Here is an 18,098-nt window from a genome sequence, read left to right as displayed (position 1 = left end):
GATTAATCCATAGAATACATTCTACAAAGCATGATAATGGCGAAAAGAAATATTAATTTCTTATTTTCCGATAAGAAAAGGTTTTAGTCGAGGAATTAACTGAAATCAAGTAGCATTAGTCAACGACTGAACCGTGCGCGGTTTAGCAGAAAGAGCAAGTAAAAGAAGCTGGATTTAATAAGTCCTATAAAACGATTACAGAGGCTCAAGCAAACGTTACATAAAATTGATTCAATAATTCCCTTTACAATGATTAACGATAATTCAACCGATTGAGGAACGTATTTTGTTACGTATTTGGTCTGGTACCAATTTCGCTAGCTATATCAACAAAGCTTCATGCTCGATTTACAAATCGCATTAAGGCACGAAGATTGTAAGTTTACGTTAGCACTGTTTCCGGTTGCACCCATAGCTCTATGCACGCTTACAAAAAAACTGAATCCTCAATCCCTTCATGAGCATGATGATCGTGCAAGTAATCATGAAAAAATATCGGTCCTCCAGTGATTTGAGTAGAATATGTGTAAAAATAAGCAAATTTGTCGAATCGATAAAATCTTATATAAACGTCGGTGAGATGAGAGCTCTTTTACAAAATGGACGACGGATTTGTAACAATGAATAGTAGCTCGAATAAAGGTATGATCGATAGTTTCAATTAGAACTGTTGCGCAGACGTCTTTTGATAAAACGCACTGTTGTTGCTTGATGTGTACGAGATACTTGGATAGTAAGGAATGAGTAGTTGACTTATTTTAGTTTTTCTCTTTTTAGTTACAGTTATGTATAATTTTTTTCATTTTATCTCAACGAGTTTAGTTGATATATAGGAAATGAAAGGCTTTCGAGATATTTTATAATCTTTCAACAATTTTATCAATACGATGTGTCATTTATTACAATGAATAATCTCATATATGTTCACATTACTTGTGGAGATTTGTTTCTGTGAAGTACCTAAATGTATCTGCTAAGAATTTTGAAATAGTTTATGAGGCATTTATTCATGAAAATAGGACTCGATCCTGTTTGAAAATAATTTAATGACACTCTACAGACATATTGTACTTGTGAAAAATGGGAGGTCACGAAAAAGCAGATATCAGGCTCTAATTTTTTCCTATCATCCATTGAAACCAGTGTATTCCAATCACGTATGACTCATAGATATAAACTACAGGGTATAAAGGGAACGATAGCGTAATTTCATTAGTCTTATTTCTAAAAGTACCAATACTTAGCACTCATTTTTAAGAAATGTATTTATAAGTTCTCTTGTAAAAGCCATTTTATTAAATAGAACGACTTAAAATCCAAGCCATTGCCCCGGAAAAAGGAGCAAGACTCAAAGAAGTTAGCCAAAAGGAATAAATTAGAATCGGGGCGACCCGAAGGGCTCAAAGGACACCCGATGGTAGGGGTATCGTAATTATCAGGTGACCGACAGATGGCGCCGACGCGGTAACTCGGCCATCGGCTAATGGACGTCGCAAGGGTAAGTGCGCAAGCGCTTCAGTACTGTTCGTCACTCGACGACCGACCGCCAACCGGAGGTGTCGCAGTGACTCGTTCTCGAGCAGCAGGGTGGTTTGACAGTAAAGTGAGTGTATGTGTGTGTGGGTGTGCGCGCGTACACGCTCAGCCGTGAGCGATACATGGATGAATGCATTATAATGTCCGCGTACATGTCCATTAAGAGTTTCGATCACCGAAGTATAAGCAGTGCACCGACGTAATAGTGACCGCCGACCGTAAGGACCGTGAGTGTTTTCATAGTTTTGCATCGATTTGAATTTTCATGTCAAGTGTCGTATCCGCCATTAACGACTGTCATCGTTCTTTCGACCATCTGAATCAACGGTGAACATTCGAAAAGTTCGTTCGAGAAAACGAACGACCAAAGTTAGATCGAGCAGGGAGCTAAAGGTAAGAACAGTAGAAACCTCTTCGCCACGACGATCGATCGTGAAAATCTACGTATATGCGGTAGATGTTCTTTCACCTACGCCCGTCTGTTTTCGCAACACTTTTGAACCGCTGTCTTATCGATTATGTCAGTTTTGCTTACACGTCAATAATATACATGGAATATACTGGAATATTCGAAATGAATATTATCGTTGATTTCGTTAAATACGTTTCGTCAACAGCCGTTCGACGACATTTTGTATACATCGTTTTCCGTTTACGCTTTAGATAGTACGTATGCATTTTGTATGCTTCAACCTGAATCCCTGTACGTATGTTGCACGGTGCAACGAGTATGCACTTGAATCGAACGGTAGATAGAACCATCGATAGTCAATCGATATAGTAGGATGAACTGTTACGATCAGATTAAACGATTCGTCAAGTGCGATTTTATCGAGCGATGGTTCTATGAAAAAAAAGAAGATTCATTTACACTTGACTCCAGATATTGAGGTTACGTTGGGTGGGGAACGACGTTAATCCAATTAAAGGTCGAAATAGATATTGCAACGACGATCATATTCAAATCGATTATGAATTATTGAATTATAACAGATTTGAGCATTGATTAACGGGAAACTGAAATTTCGTTTAGCAGAATCGTCGTGAAACTCGAACTCGGTTGCTGTTATCGATTTCGCGGCGGCTATGTTTTTACGTTCATCTCAAGAATGTACTTACACGCGCAGCAATGTATGTTTTCGTGAAATTGCAGTATGTACTCCACTTTCGAAGGAGCTACTGTACGTCTTTTTTAATTTAACATACCCATAGTTTTTTCATTTTTATTTTTGCTTAAAATAGATTGCAAATTAAATAGCTATATAATATTATTAAATTTTTCATCTAATAATACATATATGCACATATATATATATATGTGTGTGTGTGTGTGTGTGTGTGTGTGTGTGTGTGTGTGTGCGCGCGCGCGCGTGTGTGTGTGTGTATATATATATACAGATATATAGAAGTAATTTTGAAGAAAGCGTCAAACGATGTAAGTAATAAAAATAAAATTAAAGATAGATTATCAGTGCTAAATAAATATTTCGTTTTAAAATAACTACTTTATTAATTCAATTTTTTTATTTGTTTTATTCATTAAGGTTTAATTTCCACTTAGTTCGGTTATGGTAATACAGATTTAGATCTATTTTCGTCTTGTAGCGTACTAATCGATAATTGGGCAAAGAAGCTTAATATTAATTATTAACTTGCCGAGTGTTGTAGTCCACTTACGGAGCTGAAATTTTCACGCTGCTATTTTTCAGTAATTTTTAACAGAACATCGTTATACCATTATACCAAAATTATATATTTGGAATATGTCGTATATATCTCTGCCTTTCAGATGCTATTGATATTCCTTTAACAAAGAGTTTGCATGCTGCAATAACGAAGAATATTCAGTAGAATATTCAACGGATACCGATGCCTCTTTTTCAGTAGCAGTCTATACATAGCTCAGAACAATTACGGAACCATCTATTCAAATGATGAGAATTTTCAGCAAAATACGCGTAATATTAAATATTAAAGTACCGCGTGTAAATTAATATCTCGTATTTGTTGCGATATATTATATTTATATAAATAAATAAATGATTTTTTAATTAATAAGAATGATTACTTTTAACGATCGTTTAAATATCGTTGTCTGCTTTACTTTTAATCAAGCAATCAGATCCATGGAAATAGAACACAAGGGAGTGTGTTTGTACAGTAATAACGGTGATTTAAATCGTAGATCGTAAAATCGAATGAATTAGCGCAATGCTTGTGCGGACTCTTCGAGTGATTCGTGTCAATGCGTAGTCAGCCGGCAGTTTTTATTTTGCCAGCCGGGACTATCGATTGATCGATATTACTGATATCGTTATTCTCGTACCAAGGATACTCGCCTTATCAGATATTTTCCCCATTAAATTATAACATTTATAAGGTAGTACAAGCCGGACTCCGAAATTATTTTACGTTTATAGCGATGTAGTTCTGCCACTTAAACGATGCTTTAAACTCGAACCACCCCGGCTGTACGCTTTCATTTTGAAATGACGCAGTAATTATCAAATTCAAGGTGCGTCATGAGGCTTAAAAACCTTTTTAAAAACCCTTGAAATTTCGAATTAAAAGTCGAAATTAAAAAATTCAAATTTCTTCATTTTAAACTTCGAATTAAAAATTTTATCTGTAGTCGATGGCTAATGAATTTCGAATTTCTCGTATACCTTGGATCTATTTGTGTATCTTTGAAATCGAAATTCGAGTTTCTTTTAATAAACTCGTTCACGAAAATATCGAGATTTTGTCATTCACGATAGGGAACTGCCATTACCATGTATCACTGACGTAAGCTAATACTTTAAATAGAATTGCGTCACCTTGAGGGGGTTTTTCTTCGATTGAAATGTCACTTTCGTTTATTCTTCGAGTAACATAATGGTTGGAGGATTTTCATCAAAGTTCCTGTCAGAATATTCTCGAACATTCTCGTCGACTCTTTTACTCTTTTCCTTTCTTCCATTTTCATAACAATCTTTGTATCTTAAGGGTGAATAAAAATAGATTACAAAGATAGAAACCAAGTCGACTTATTTCTCTAACTCTTCGCAAACCTGACTCAAATGTCTCCTAAACGTTACTTAGTATGTTGCCAGTGTAAATAAATTAAGAATTCACGTAGACAGATTAGCTCTATTATACGAACTTCAAAGAGCCAATTCTTAGTTCGAAGCGAGCCAATTACTCAGAAACAGTATTTTAAAAATGGATATTTCCTTGTAAGTACCGTCCTCGTATCGGAATCATCTTCTTTCCTTGCTTTGCCAATCCACCGGATCAAGCTTTCACTCTCCCATGGAAAGCTCGCAAAATAAGCATCTTTGATGTCGCTTCGAGTGGCAATAATACGTTTGCTGGCGATCCTAATTGTACCTATAGTTCGACTTAGCATTGGGAGAAGGCACGGTGCTGCGGGATCAACTTCTAGAATTTCTTTGCTCCAAATGCACTGTATCGATCCTTCGTTGCAATGATTCAAATCACTGTTCCGCATCGCAGCTGTTCTTTCCAGAAAGGAACTTAGCCTGAATATTGGAATATTCTTGGAACAACGGCACAGTTTCAGAATTTTCTTTATCCCTTAATCGATGTACGCGCCCGTCGAGAGTTGCATCTTCGGACGAAATTTATTAGCCGTTTAAATTCTAATAGCCTGGAAAATTAATCTTGTACGTAGTTTGTTTACTGCGTGGTCAACGTAGTATTGGAGTTTAATTTTAATAACGTAATTATAAATATGGCTTGTAAATGTGTCCTTGAGGTAGAATATACGTCTACTTAATCTGCCATGGAAATGTTGCATGGAAAGTCGATCAGTGTGATAAATTTAGCGATCATAGTAGATTCTAATGATTTCGAGAACTAATTTCGTGTTTAATATGGACTCTTCCATGTAGTTGAGTTGGTGAGAATGCGAGAGCACGTCGATAAGCTCGCAGTAGACCGGGTCAACCATTGAGACCAACACTATGTGACCAACAGTTTATTTTATTACGTCCTATAGACGGCTAAAGATATACATTTCCTAGCTAATCGATTGGTTTTCAACGTATTCGACTCATTTACTCGTATTAATGAACGAAATTACTTATAGAGACATTAGCCAACGAAATTAATAAGCACGATAATTATGTAATTAAATTATCGAACGTTGCGCAGTTTCATGTAAGAACAAATTAGTAACACATTTGTACGATGGAATTACTTACAGAAAATTACTGTTGCTTTAACGTTACTGAAAATTGATAATTAAATTGGGAAAGAATGATATAAACGTTCTCGTAGACGGACTATTTCATATATTATTTCTCGTATTTTAAAGTATTTTAAGTATAAAACGAGAAGCTTGGTGTTTGTAGAAATATTAAAAATTCAATATATTCAAAGACAGAAGGGTGAGTCAAGCGCTAGTTCAAATTGGCACGGCACTCACAGTGATATAGATCGATCTGGCAATAGAACTCGGGTACACAAAATTGTCATTAAATTTATTGCCTTTAGTATCGAGAAATCTTGATCGTCTTTTATTCTAATCGATACCCGGAAACTTCATTTCGCGTCGCGTGACAAACATTCACATTGAATTGTTCATTTTCAGCAATTAAAAAGATTAATCGGATTTGTGTACAAACGATAACTCGCTTTTTTCTTTTTGTTTCGGCGTTAATTCTCTTGATGTTTATTGGCTCGGTTGCCGATTGTTTCACGAACGGAAGGATAATTATCTACCGATCGTCGAACCTTTTGTCAAGGTATATCGATTTTCGACGCCATATACTATGCACCAGTTACTCTTCTTGGTGGGTAATTAATGCTACGGACCTTACAGCGTCGAGATTCGATCAGCACGTAACGAAATATACCATAATAAACTGAAACTTCTTCGACGTTGACACGTTACCATCCTCCCTGTTGCAATTTGGTCAACATTCAAAGATTCATCTCGACATCTTCATCTATCGACATCTATCGAAGAATATCAAATACAAGCACCTGAAAAAGAAAAGATCGAAGAAGCTTGCTCAAAAAATGAATCTTTTCTCGCTATTCTTATTTTCGAATTGCGCTAGTAAAATTCAATTTAATACATTAATTATCTTCTTACAGAATAATTTCATTAAACATCGTATAATACACAGTCGAAGAAAAGCACGGTGGCGACAAGTTTTATGATATTTGACTCCAACATCTTTCAAATATTCTATTTGGAATTGTACAGAATAAAATTGCGAGTTGGTCATAACGATAAAACTAAAACACAATGATTAAATAGAATTTCAATCCGTAACTTTCCACTGATTATACCATTGATATTTCTAAAGACGATGATTTTGCTCTATACGAATTGTATTTTCTTCTTTCATTCTTAATTACGATTCCTCGTTCTTACAACCCCATTCTTTTTCGACTCGTGAAATATTTAGCGGTTTATTATCGAGCAAGATTATCGTACAAGAACGTATAGTTAGAATTAATTAACGAGCGTATGGCCGCTAGTGAATGGAACCTACGATCGTGTCTTTCTCTTCCGCGTTGCTGGGCCCGCTAACGACGGCGCTTTATTCCCACAGAGAAACGAGGAAAAAGTCAATCGCCAGCACCGCCGCCGTCGTCATCCGACGCTGAATTAAAAGCAGAAGGAAAATGTCGTCGGTAAAGGTGGCGGTGAGGGTACGACCCTTTAACAATCGAGAGATCTCCCGCGAGGCACAATGCATCATCGAAATGTCCGGCAACACCACTTGTAAGTATAATTAATCCCCGTGCATTGTCATCCTTTCACGCCGATGTTCACTCAAATTTCGGTCTTCTGTTTCTTTTCCCCGTCTTCGTATCATGGCCTGGTTACTATTTACTTCCTTCCCTTATCCCCTTTTCCTACCAAGTAAAAAAGAAAGGACTAGAACAATAGAATCTCGCGTTTCCCGCGATGACAACTGCTTCTCAATTGCTAAATTCACACAGGCATGTCCGTTTCCTCGTGTTCGATTTGTCGTCCAATTATCGTGATAGTGTTTACACAGCTGGTATACATTCCGCGCGGACTCCCGTATACATGGCGTGTATTACAATTGCACTCGGAAGAGGGAAGAAAATCTGTTTTGGGAAACGACGAGTTAAACATATTGGTTTTCTTTTTTGGTTTAGGACCTTTTTTACGCGATACTCGATATAATTTTTCATCTTCAATTTAGTCAAATTTGATCGGTCTGTTGTGTCGCGAATTAAAAGAAAAATGTCGCTTCTTTGAGTATCATGAAGTACAAATGAATTTCGTGGGTAAAGTTTGATATCGGATCAATTTTGAAAAATGCATTGGTAACAAGCGATGAATTCACGGTAATTTCATCGAGAAATTTTGAAGTACGATTAATCCTGTTCTTTTATCGGCGTGTACGACGATATCTACTGGATCTGGTTTCCCTACCACTTTCACGTATTTGTATTACGTATCCACTTTTCTCCTCTTACTTACCATCTGTTTCTGACCTTATTTGACCATGACATATAACTATGCTTTATGCATTAATCTAGTTATTTATTTGACTATCGATCTGTTTACGCATATATATGACATATTTATGTACCTCTTCATTTATATGTAAACTGGAAAAAGTTTTTGCTTGGGTACTTTATATTCCCAATGTTTGCGACAGTTTCTACTCGAAATTTCTATCTATTTATGGTGAATAATGCATAATGTATGGAACATTGAAAGAAAAATACGAATCTCTTATAAAAATTATGGCTTTTTTGTATCATCAATTCTTCTTTTGCGTGTTACAGCGATATTGAACCCTAAAGCACCAGCAGGTAGCAAAGATGCTTTCAAAAGCTTCAATTATGATTATTCCTATTTTTCCATGGACGTAAGTATCTTTTATTCATTGCTAATAATTAAATCTACTTTTTATTATATATATATATTGGAAAAAATAAGTTGAGCATTTGTATCGGTGTTTTATCTTATTGCTTTAAGAAGAAACCATGTTATGAATATAGGTTATAGCTCGATTCATAATTAACAAGATCAATTGTTTACCACGTTAATCACTGTTAGTTAAGATCACTGATCGATGGAAATTGCTATTAAAGTGGGTCTATACATATTTACATCTGATATCAAGTTAAAACACTCAAATAGATCATTAGTTTGCGCTTATCAATGATAAGCTATCATTATAAAAGCTATCATTGTAGAAATAATTTCCTGTGCTTTGAATAACGTACTTCGCTTCTTACTGAAATCGAGATGAATATTAATAGAAACTCGCGATAAAGGCATGCCTAATAATTTATTGCGTCGAAAATGGTATCGGAAGCAGATAATAAGAAAACATAATAAATGGACCATTTGCTCTGTCGCAGCCAAACGATTCAAATTATTCTTCACAACTAATGGTCTACAAGGATATCGGTGAAGAGATGTTGCAGCACGCATTCGAAGGTGAGAATGCAGAAAATGAAAGATTTCCGAACGTCTGCGGGGATTGATCGTGCAATTTCTCAAATACTTTGGACATCGTGTATTCGAATTGTCGCATACCGCGGAATTTACGTCTAGAAACCGACACTCGTGTCCACATACCATCTGGAGAGGAATTAGTCGTTCGAATTCTCATACATTCTTGACACATATCCACGAGACGCAAACATATGTCATCGTTCAAAAATTTGGAGATGTTATTCTTATATTATCTTTATCTATATCTTAATAAATAGTAATTGAAATGGAACTTCATTAGAGACACATACTATTCGATAATAAACAAAATGTTGTCGATTAATAACTTTGCCTATTAAATACAAAATGATACGTAATCTAGAATTTTATTCGTGAATATCAGTAAGGATATCTCGCTTATAATTTTTTAAAGTTTTATCTTTCAATCCAAACGATAATTTCGTTTACACGTAGGTTACAATGTATGCATATTTGCGTACGGACAAACCGGTGCTGGAAAATCGTACACCATGATGGGTAAACAAGAAGAGGGTCAAGAAGGAATAATACCTCAAATTTGCAAGGACCTCTTTAGAAAAATCAGTCGCAATTCAAACGAGAGCCTGAAGTATTCGGTAGAAGTGAGTTATATGGAAATATACTGCGAAAGGGTGAGGGATCTCTTAAACCCTAAGAACAAAGGAAATCTCCGTGTGCGGGAGCATCCTCTACTTGGACCGTACGTCGAAGATCTGTCGAAATTAGCGGTGATGTCCTATCAAGACATTCATGATCTTATCGATGAAGGCAATAAAGCAAGGTATAAATATAAATATTTAAGATTTAAGGTATAGCAAGGTATAAAAATTAATGAAGTAACAAATTCAAGTGATGAATTGAAAAATATGTTAAAAGAATTATCATATAATGTGATCATATAATCATATAATGAGATGTAATTAATTAAGTTCCAATTTTTGATAAATCAGTGATTATTTTATAAATCAATTAAACAATTTATTTATCTTTTTTTTTTTATTTCAGAACGGTAGCAGCTACAAATATGAACGAGACTTCTAGTAGATCTCACGCCGTGTTTACAATATTCTTTACGCAACAAAAGCAGGACTCTGCAACTGGATTAGTGACAGAGAAAGTCAGCAAAATCTCGCTGGTCGATTTGGCGGGTTCCGAAAGGGCTGATTCTACTGGTGCAAAGGGTACAAGATTAAAAGAAGGTGCCAATATTAATAAAAGCTTAACAACCCTTGGAAAAGTCATCAGTGCCCTAGCAGAAATCGTAAGCAAATTTCATCTGTTTGAATAGAAAGTATGATAGCACCACTCGTCTATTATGTATTACGCACCCATAGCATAATTTGAAATTTATATTTTTCGTACAATGGAATATTTCACTGCGAAAAAGTCACTTTTCGTGTTAACTGTATAGACTGCACAAAAATAGATTGTAAATGGTGCATGCTATATGAAATATTCGCGTGACTAACAAACATTCGTGTTCATGTTAGATAATACCTTGTATGAAGGTTGTACAATTTTAACCTTTCAAAATTGCCCAAACTTCGTATTAACGAAATCCGTATCTTTTGTTTATTCTGCTACCATTTTGCTATGGATTTGTAGGCAGTAAGTTCTTGTATTCATAAATTTTTTATCCCACTTACTTAATTCAGTAACAATAAGTGCATAGTAATTATTGTACAATTATTATAATAATCCCTATTTTTCCATACACATTACATATTAGTTTTATAATTTTTTTTTTTTTTTTAATATGTTTTTATAAAGAAAGGATAATAAATGAGAGATATTCTTATTTTGCTCGCCTAGGCAACTAAAAAGAAGAAAAAGGCTGATTTCATTCCCTATAGAGATTCTGTTCTAACATGGCTATTACGAGAAAATCTAGGAGGTAACTCTAAAACAGCGATGATTGCGGCAGTGAGTCCAGCCGACATCAATTACGATGAAACCCTTTCCACCTTACGGTATAGTTATTTGTTTCCCTTGTAATTTCACAGTTCTATTTTCACCTTTATTAATTAATTTCTCTGAAATAACTGACTTTACTTAAATCTATTTAAATATAACAATACTATAATTTGTTGATAATTAAAATCTTCGAGAATCTTTGATAATAAGAGAATATATATTTCAATGAATGTAATATGAATTTCTATTCATCAGTAATTAAAAAATTTTTTACATGTATTTTTATACACAACTATTGTTATTTTGGTAAATTGTAGATACGCAGACAGAGCGAAACAAATAGTTTGCAAAGCTGTCGTTAACGAAGACGCGAATGCCAAGCTTATCAGAGAACTCAAAGAGGAGATTCAGAAGTTACGGGAATTATTGAAACAAGAGGGTATTGACGTGCAAGAGGGTAAGTCGGCTTTTCCCTGTACAAGATTTGAATTTCAGAGATTGATGTTCTCTCTTATGCGTACGAGTACACGTATGATTCTATACCAGATACATGCAAATGATGCTTTGTATGAAATTAACCGCTAATAACAATAACCAAGTTGAAAGTTGAATAATTTGGGAAGGTTTACACGTGTCTGATTGTCAAAGTTGGTCCTTTTCGTTTTTTAATATTTCTATAACGAAAATATTACATACGACGCATTGTTTTCTCATAAAATGGAAGAAATATATTAAGATAAACAGTATAATCACATTTGAAACTAGTTAGTGTAGAAACTATAATATCTGTTATAATTAGTATTTAATATTTAAATATTTAAAAACTAGCATAAACTATAAGAAAATTATTGTTTCTTATATCGGATAATACTTTCACTTTAATAGTTTATACATTGCTTGTTTAAAAAAAGGAAGACAAAGAGAAAAGACAAGGAAGAAAAAAACTATCGCAACTTACAATTAGTAAAATATTATTATAGTTTTCGCGGAAAAGATTAACAGTATCGTACGTTTCTGTGAAAGAAGGAAATATTGCTATGTTTCATACATTATAAAATATGCGAACTCGTGAGAAAGAGGAAAGGACGATTAACAAAAAGAAGAAAAGAAAGGAAAAGTAAAAAGGGAAAGCAAATTGTAAAAAAAGTAGTGCGCGGTAGGCAAGCCACAATTTACATAGTACATTTTTTTTCTTTGTTTCCCCTGTGCTTGACGTAGGGCCAGATGGTAAAGTCACATATGAAAAGAAAGAATCTAGTAAGTAAAATTACCGACAATCCACACAGCGAAAAGACTTATAAAAGCCAGACAATCGATCACTCTTCTGCGCCTGTTCTTTGAACGTCCGCTTAATTCACGGCCAAGTGCATATTGCGTGCCATCTATCTATCTATCTATCTCTATCTCTTTGTGTTTTTGTCGATTTCCGACAAAATTCTCTTTACATCTGCTTCGCGAAACGCATCTATTTTTCCTTTAACATATGTATTCAACCCTGTGACAATTAACGCCTAATGATTATCATTGTTTCCTGTCTCTCGTAGGCAGCATAATTTGCAGCTTTTAGCGTTAAACGCAATGTTTCTCGTTAAAAATAAAAAAGAAAAAAGTGAACGACAAAGAATGGACACATCAAATGATAGCATACGATAGAGAACTGTCTTGTAAATTGTACATACAACGTTAGCGAAGTATATCGAGTCTCCAATGGACATTTCGGTCCAGTCTCTGAATATGCAACAAATGGAGACACGCAGATAATCAAAACCTTGATCTTTGTTATAATTAATCACTAGTTAATATATGATCAGTTTGAATTATAATAAATTGTAATTAATCGACAAAAACGAATCATCGTTTAAAGTTAGAAAGAACTTGATCTTGATTGGAAATTCGTTGAAAAAAAAGATACCATCGCCCTTAAGATAAATTTATAAGGAAGAGATACTATATGGAATATAACGATTGCGTGATTAACAAAACAGTTTTATCAAGATCGATGTATTAGCATTATTTAGAGAAATCTTGTGAACGTCTCGAGATAAACCTTAAACGATATAACCACGTACAGAAATCATTCCGCGTCGAGCGGCCACATACGAACTCGGGCTTTTTATAGTTTCCCATTGTGTCAGAATTCCTGTCTAGTAAACACGTGTTGTTTGCCTCGCTTATTATCCACTTAGACCCATCACTTTGTTCCCGAACTAGCCTAAAGATATTGCATGGCACTCGACAATGAATAACTCGAACGCATCTCGGACGCAGTGACACGAGCACTATTTATTAAACATAAATTGAACAAGTTTAAACAACACTGTAGCTGAATAGTATTACATGACTAATCGCTGCGCTTAATTTGCATAAATATACAAATCTTCGTTTGTATTTGTCGTCTTTACAACGCGTTATGAAAATATTTTTCATTCGCAGACATTTGTAAAATATCTCAATTTGATTATTTGAAATTTCATATCGAACTTCATCCCTAGCTTTCCTTAAAGCGAAACATTCTTCTACGTGATAGCCAAAAGATGAACAAAAAAAAACAAACTTCAATATTTTTGCAAAATCGAATTCTGTGATAAGAAAATGAAATTGCTAAAAAAATTGTTTTATTATACATGCTATTTGAATAAATTTCAAACAAGTTTGCTTGACTATAAAGAGATTTGAATAATAACATTTATTCATGGAAGGAAGGATCCAATTACATGTTTTATTTCCTTTATCTTTTTTTGTTTCTAAGAAATATTTTTCGTCACGGGACAAACCCTCGAAAATTTTTCTCTTTTACTTGCGCCACTGCTTTAGTTATGGCTTTTGGTGTTTCCGAGACGCGTATTATATCCCTGGCTGACTTGCCATTCTGAATTCTACCCTTATACCTTCTATCCTCTTATTCGATTCTGTTTGCCCCGCAGGAGACGAAATCGTTCGAGCAAACAAACGCGAGGACGATGTGAAGGAAACTCGACCCAGAATTCCGTCTCACACCACATCGACTATTGCTGAGGAAGCAGTGGACCAATTACAAGCTTCAGAAAAGTTGATAGCTGGTAAGTACAATATAATTTAAAATAAAATTAATATCATAAAAAATATTAACTAAATAACATGCTACTGTCAAAATTTTATTTTCTTAGAACTGAATGAAACATGGGAGGAGAAATTGAAACGAACCGAGCTGGTTCGTTTACAACGTGAGGCAGCATTCGCAGAAATGGGAGTCGCTGTGAAAGAGGATGGAGTTACAGTTGGTGTATTCTCTCCAAAGAAAACTCCACACTTGGTGAATCTAAACGAGGATCCACTGATGTCGGAATGTTTAATTTATTACATCAAAGATGGTTTCACGCGTATCGGTAGCGCCGAAGCTAATATACCACAAGATATTCAACTTTGTGGTCCGCATATACTCAGCGAGCACTGTGTCTTTGAGAATCATGAGAGTATTATTACCCTAATTCCGAAAAAAGGAGCTTTAATTTATGTGAATGGACGTGAGATTACTGAACCAGTCGTCCTGAAGACTGGATCCCGTGTTATCTTAGGAAAGAATCATGTGTTTAGATTCAATCATCCTGATCAGGGTGAGTACGGCGTTTATTCTATACTTGAGTCTTTACGTTTGATTTGTATCTCATGTTATGTAATTAATGATATTGGTTAAAAAGAAGTACTTATTTTATTAATTGTTTAGTCCGTGAACGAAGAGAAAAAGGATCTCCTGCGGAAACTCCCGCAAACGGAGAAACAGTTGACTGGAACTTTGCACAGATTGAATTATTAGAGAAGCAAGGAATCGATCTAAAAGTTGAAATGGAGAAAAGATTATTAGTTCTTGAAGAACAACGTCGCAAGGAGAAGGAAGAGGCAGATCAATTATTTGAGGAACAAAGAAAAGTAGGTATAAATAATAATCCATAAATTAACAGATATTCGACATAAGGATTTATTCATCATCATCAAAGGATATTTGCACTTTTGCGCAGAACTACGAAGCTCGAATAGACGCACTTCAAAGACAAGTAGAAGTACAAAGTATGACGATGTCAATGTACAGCAGTTATACACCTGAAGATTTTAATAATATCGAAGAGGATATCTTCGGTGAGTAAGCATATTGAATGTTTTTTAATGTTATGATAAGTAGTATATCCTAATTTTTTACGATTATTAAAATTCACGTAAACAAAGTTGTATAAGATCAACCACAATAACTTAAAATAATATAATTTTAAGACGGTGATCTTTCAACTTTGTATACAAATGAAATACGATCATATACAGATCGTCTTTTCTCTTTCGTTAAAAGCTCTGGATTTGTAATGGTTAACCTAAATTTTGTATCCTAAACTTTTTTAGAGAAAATCAATTATAGGTGCAACAGATTCCTGTGATAATTTCAATTTCATTCCATTACAAATTCTATCATTGTATGGATCTGTATGAGACGATCAGATGATGGTACGTAAGGAACTGTTAATAATATATTTTCTAAATATACATTCATTGTTCGACTTTGTCTTTCAATTAACTTGCGATGCACGCATGTAGTTTATCGATACATTATCACTATGTTTCTTTTACTTTATTGTTCTTGAAATTTTTAGTTTTTTTCTCCGTTTGTTAAAGCAGATTGAGTCGTTCATAATTTTGAGGTATGTTTTTAAAAAGATTGCTTGTCACGATATAAAGTGGTGCATCATCTGATCGTGGACAGAACGCCAGTGGCTTCTTTTAACGAAAGAAACGGTATTCACGAAATGCTTGGCTTCTCTGACTGTTTTGCCTGGTAATGGCTTGCATTTCAGTCAACCCCTTGTTTGACGCAGAGAGCAACTGGACCGAGAGAGAGTTCCAGCTGGCCGCTTGGGCCTTCCGCAAGTGGAAATATCATCAATTCACAAGCCTTCGAGATGATCTCTGGGGCAACGCTATATTCCTCAAAGAAGCTAACGCTATTTCTGTCGAACTCAAAAAGAAGGTACATCCGTAGTTCATTTTCTGATGAACCAATGCAATTAAAACCTTTTTACGACTCTTCTTGGTTCATGAGTCATCAACATTCACATTTCTCATCATATATTTTGACATTCCTTTAAAAACAAACAAATATTTCGTCAGATTCAAAAATTATTTAATATTGTAAAATGAATTTTTTTAGTCAAATGTTGGTTATAATATTATTCTGGCACTTAAGTCTAAATTATACGAATTGAAGAAATTTTTGAAATCTTTGTGTTTGAATATTTGCTTAAAAGCACTTGATGCACTTTTACGTACCCCCTTTTTGACGTTCTAAGAGTCAAAGAAATACTTTGTATTCGCAAGTAATTCCTCTGTGTTCCCTTATTCTTTATTCCATCTAATTCTTATACTATTTATTAATCATTAACGTTTTCTTTAATTGGTCCCATCCGCTTACTTCCCATCTCGATATGGTTTCTACAGCTTGCTTTTATAATTTCATTGATCATTTATTTTTATCATATCACCATATTCTTGCGTTTATTGCAGGTAACAAAATTTCTCTACCTGTTTTATTTTAAGCATCACATATGTCCATTATAGGTGCAATTCCAATTTACTTTACTCACGGATACGCTTTACTCGCCACTTCCTTCGGATCTCCTGCCTGCTATTGACGACGACGAAGAAGAAGAAAGGCCGTTCCCACGTACAATAGTTGCCGTAGAAGTGCAAGATACAAAGAATGGTGCAACGCATTACTGGACACTTGATAAACTCAGGTTTGTTATGAACACATCTTATTTTGTGCTTACATGCTTTACCTTATCGTTTTACATTCACTTATACAGGGTGAGTCATATAATTTTAAACGTCAAAACATATTTTTCGTATAAAACAAGATATCAGGAGACTTTATTATTGCCACTTATCATCTGTACCAAACATAATAACTGTTTTCGTTCTTTTTCCTAATATCAGTAGCAAACGTACTAAAAATAAAATGTTGACTCTATTCTCGAGTGTATGATTACAATATAAATGTTTAAAATTAGTTGTATGAACGAAAGAAAAGGAGGTCGATAAAAGGAGCGATAAAAGTACGGAACTGCGGATCAGGATATATCACCGCTTTTAATCAAATGCGTGCTTGAATAAAAACGCACAGAGACACTCACGCAAGTAATACGTGTTAACTTGTAGACAGCGCTTGGAGTTGATGCGACACGTGTACAACGAGGACTCGAGCCCCAGCACTCCGGAGGCCAAAGAGGATATTTTCCAATGTCTAACCGCCTACTCTAATCCGAAGTTCTCGCTCGCAAATCTTTTGCCTTCGAGGTTGGTGCTCGAACGCGTGAGACTTTTTCCTCTTTATCGTCACACGCTTCACGCCCATCCTCTGTTTCTATCAAATCTTTTATATACGGATATGCGCAAAATATCGGTCTGAATCTCGTCTTATGACCGTATCTCTGCTGTCTCAGTACACTATTTGTTGATTTAAATAATCTGTTCCTCTCTATCTCTATCTCCCCCCTCTCTATCTCTCTCTCTCTCTCTCTTTCTCTCTTTCTCTTTCTTTTCCTCCCAAGATAATATACTTTGCTTTGCAACTATGCTAAATTCAACAAAACGTACTTATATCGATCAATGATCTCTTTGCATGGCCGAGCGTGTTTAGTATGTTTAATATAAACAATCAGAGTGGAATTAACCCTTCTATTTAGCAGAATTTAAAAATGAACAAATCTTTTTACCTTCTATTTCTATTCATTAATTTTGGTTACTCTTTAGATAGCTGAAACCTCATTGTTTTAATGTTAATAATTGTAATAGAGTTAAAGACGTAGTTTGTAAATATATGTACATATTAGACGGAAAAATTCAAATGTAGTAAAATGCGAATGATTGAAGAAAATAAGTCGAAGGGTTTAACACCTGTACACATTTCAATTGTGTCTCGCTGAACACGTGCGCTCCTTGCGGCTGAAGTTTTCTCACATTCTCGCTTCGTAACTTCATCGTGCACGTGTCACTACAAATTACACGAATTACGATAATCGAACAACTTTGACAAAGATCACGTAGAAGATTCTGGCTGTTCGAACACGTATTTTTACAGTTTTAGACACTTTACACCACTGTGCCGTACCATTTTCGAGTATACGAAAATACGGGGACAGCAGGA

General features: G+C 34.9%; 1 protein-coding gene across 14 annotated transcripts in view; it reads left to right on the top strand.

Moving 5' to 3' along the window:
• The window catches only part of unc-104 (kinesin family member unc-104), a 29,038-nt gene that overhangs the window by 4,848 nt on the left and 6,092 nt on the right, over window positions 1-18,098 (top strand). For 3 of the 14 annotated variants that reach the window (XM_017899364.1, XM_017899366.1, XM_017899361.1), the window contains exons 2-17: window positions 7,107-7,279; window positions 8,323-8,405; window positions 8,905-8,983; window positions 9,455-9,800; window positions 10,025-10,280; window positions 10,625-10,627; window positions 10,832-10,989; window positions 11,251-11,390; window positions 12,152-12,190; window positions 13,858-13,992; window positions 14,080-14,526; window positions 14,637-14,839; window positions 14,929-15,046; window positions 15,751-15,923; window positions 16,511-16,689; window positions 17,111-17,248. In XM_017899364.1, coding sequence (XP_017754853.1) covers window positions 7,180-7,279; window positions 8,323-8,405; window positions 8,905-8,983; window positions 9,455-9,800; window positions 10,025-10,280; window positions 10,625-10,627; window positions 10,832-10,989; window positions 11,251-11,390; window positions 12,152-12,190; window positions 13,858-13,992; window positions 14,080-14,526; window positions 14,637-14,839; window positions 14,929-15,046; window positions 15,751-15,923; window positions 16,511-16,689; window positions 17,111-17,248 — 2,597 coding nt within the window. In that variant the 5' untranslated portion in view covers window positions 7,107-7,179. Of the gene's footprint in view, window positions 1-1,537; window positions 1,930-7,106; window positions 7,280-8,322; window positions 8,406-8,904; window positions 8,984-9,454; window positions 9,801-10,024; window positions 10,281-10,624; window positions 10,628-10,831; window positions 10,990-11,250; window positions 11,391-12,151; window positions 12,191-13,857; window positions 13,993-14,079; window positions 14,527-14,636; window positions 14,840-14,928; window positions 15,047-15,750; window positions 15,924-16,510; window positions 16,690-17,110; window positions 17,249-18,098 lie in introns of those variants that run through there. The other 11 variants (XM_017899371.1, XM_017899370.1, XM_017899375.1 and 8 more) reach the window with 9 other exon arrangements.

This window comes from Eufriesea mexicana, unplaced genomic scaffold (genome assembly GCF_001483705.2).
Source record: "Eufriesea mexicana isolate 0111107269 unplaced genomic scaffold, ASM148370v2 scaffold812, whole genome shotgun sequence".
Classification (NCBI taxonomy): Eukaryota; Metazoa; Arthropoda; class Insecta; order Hymenoptera; family Apidae; genus Eufriesea; species Eufriesea mexicana.
Note: the sequence above shows the minus strand (reverse complement) of the source record. Positions and strands in the feature narration are given on the sequence as shown.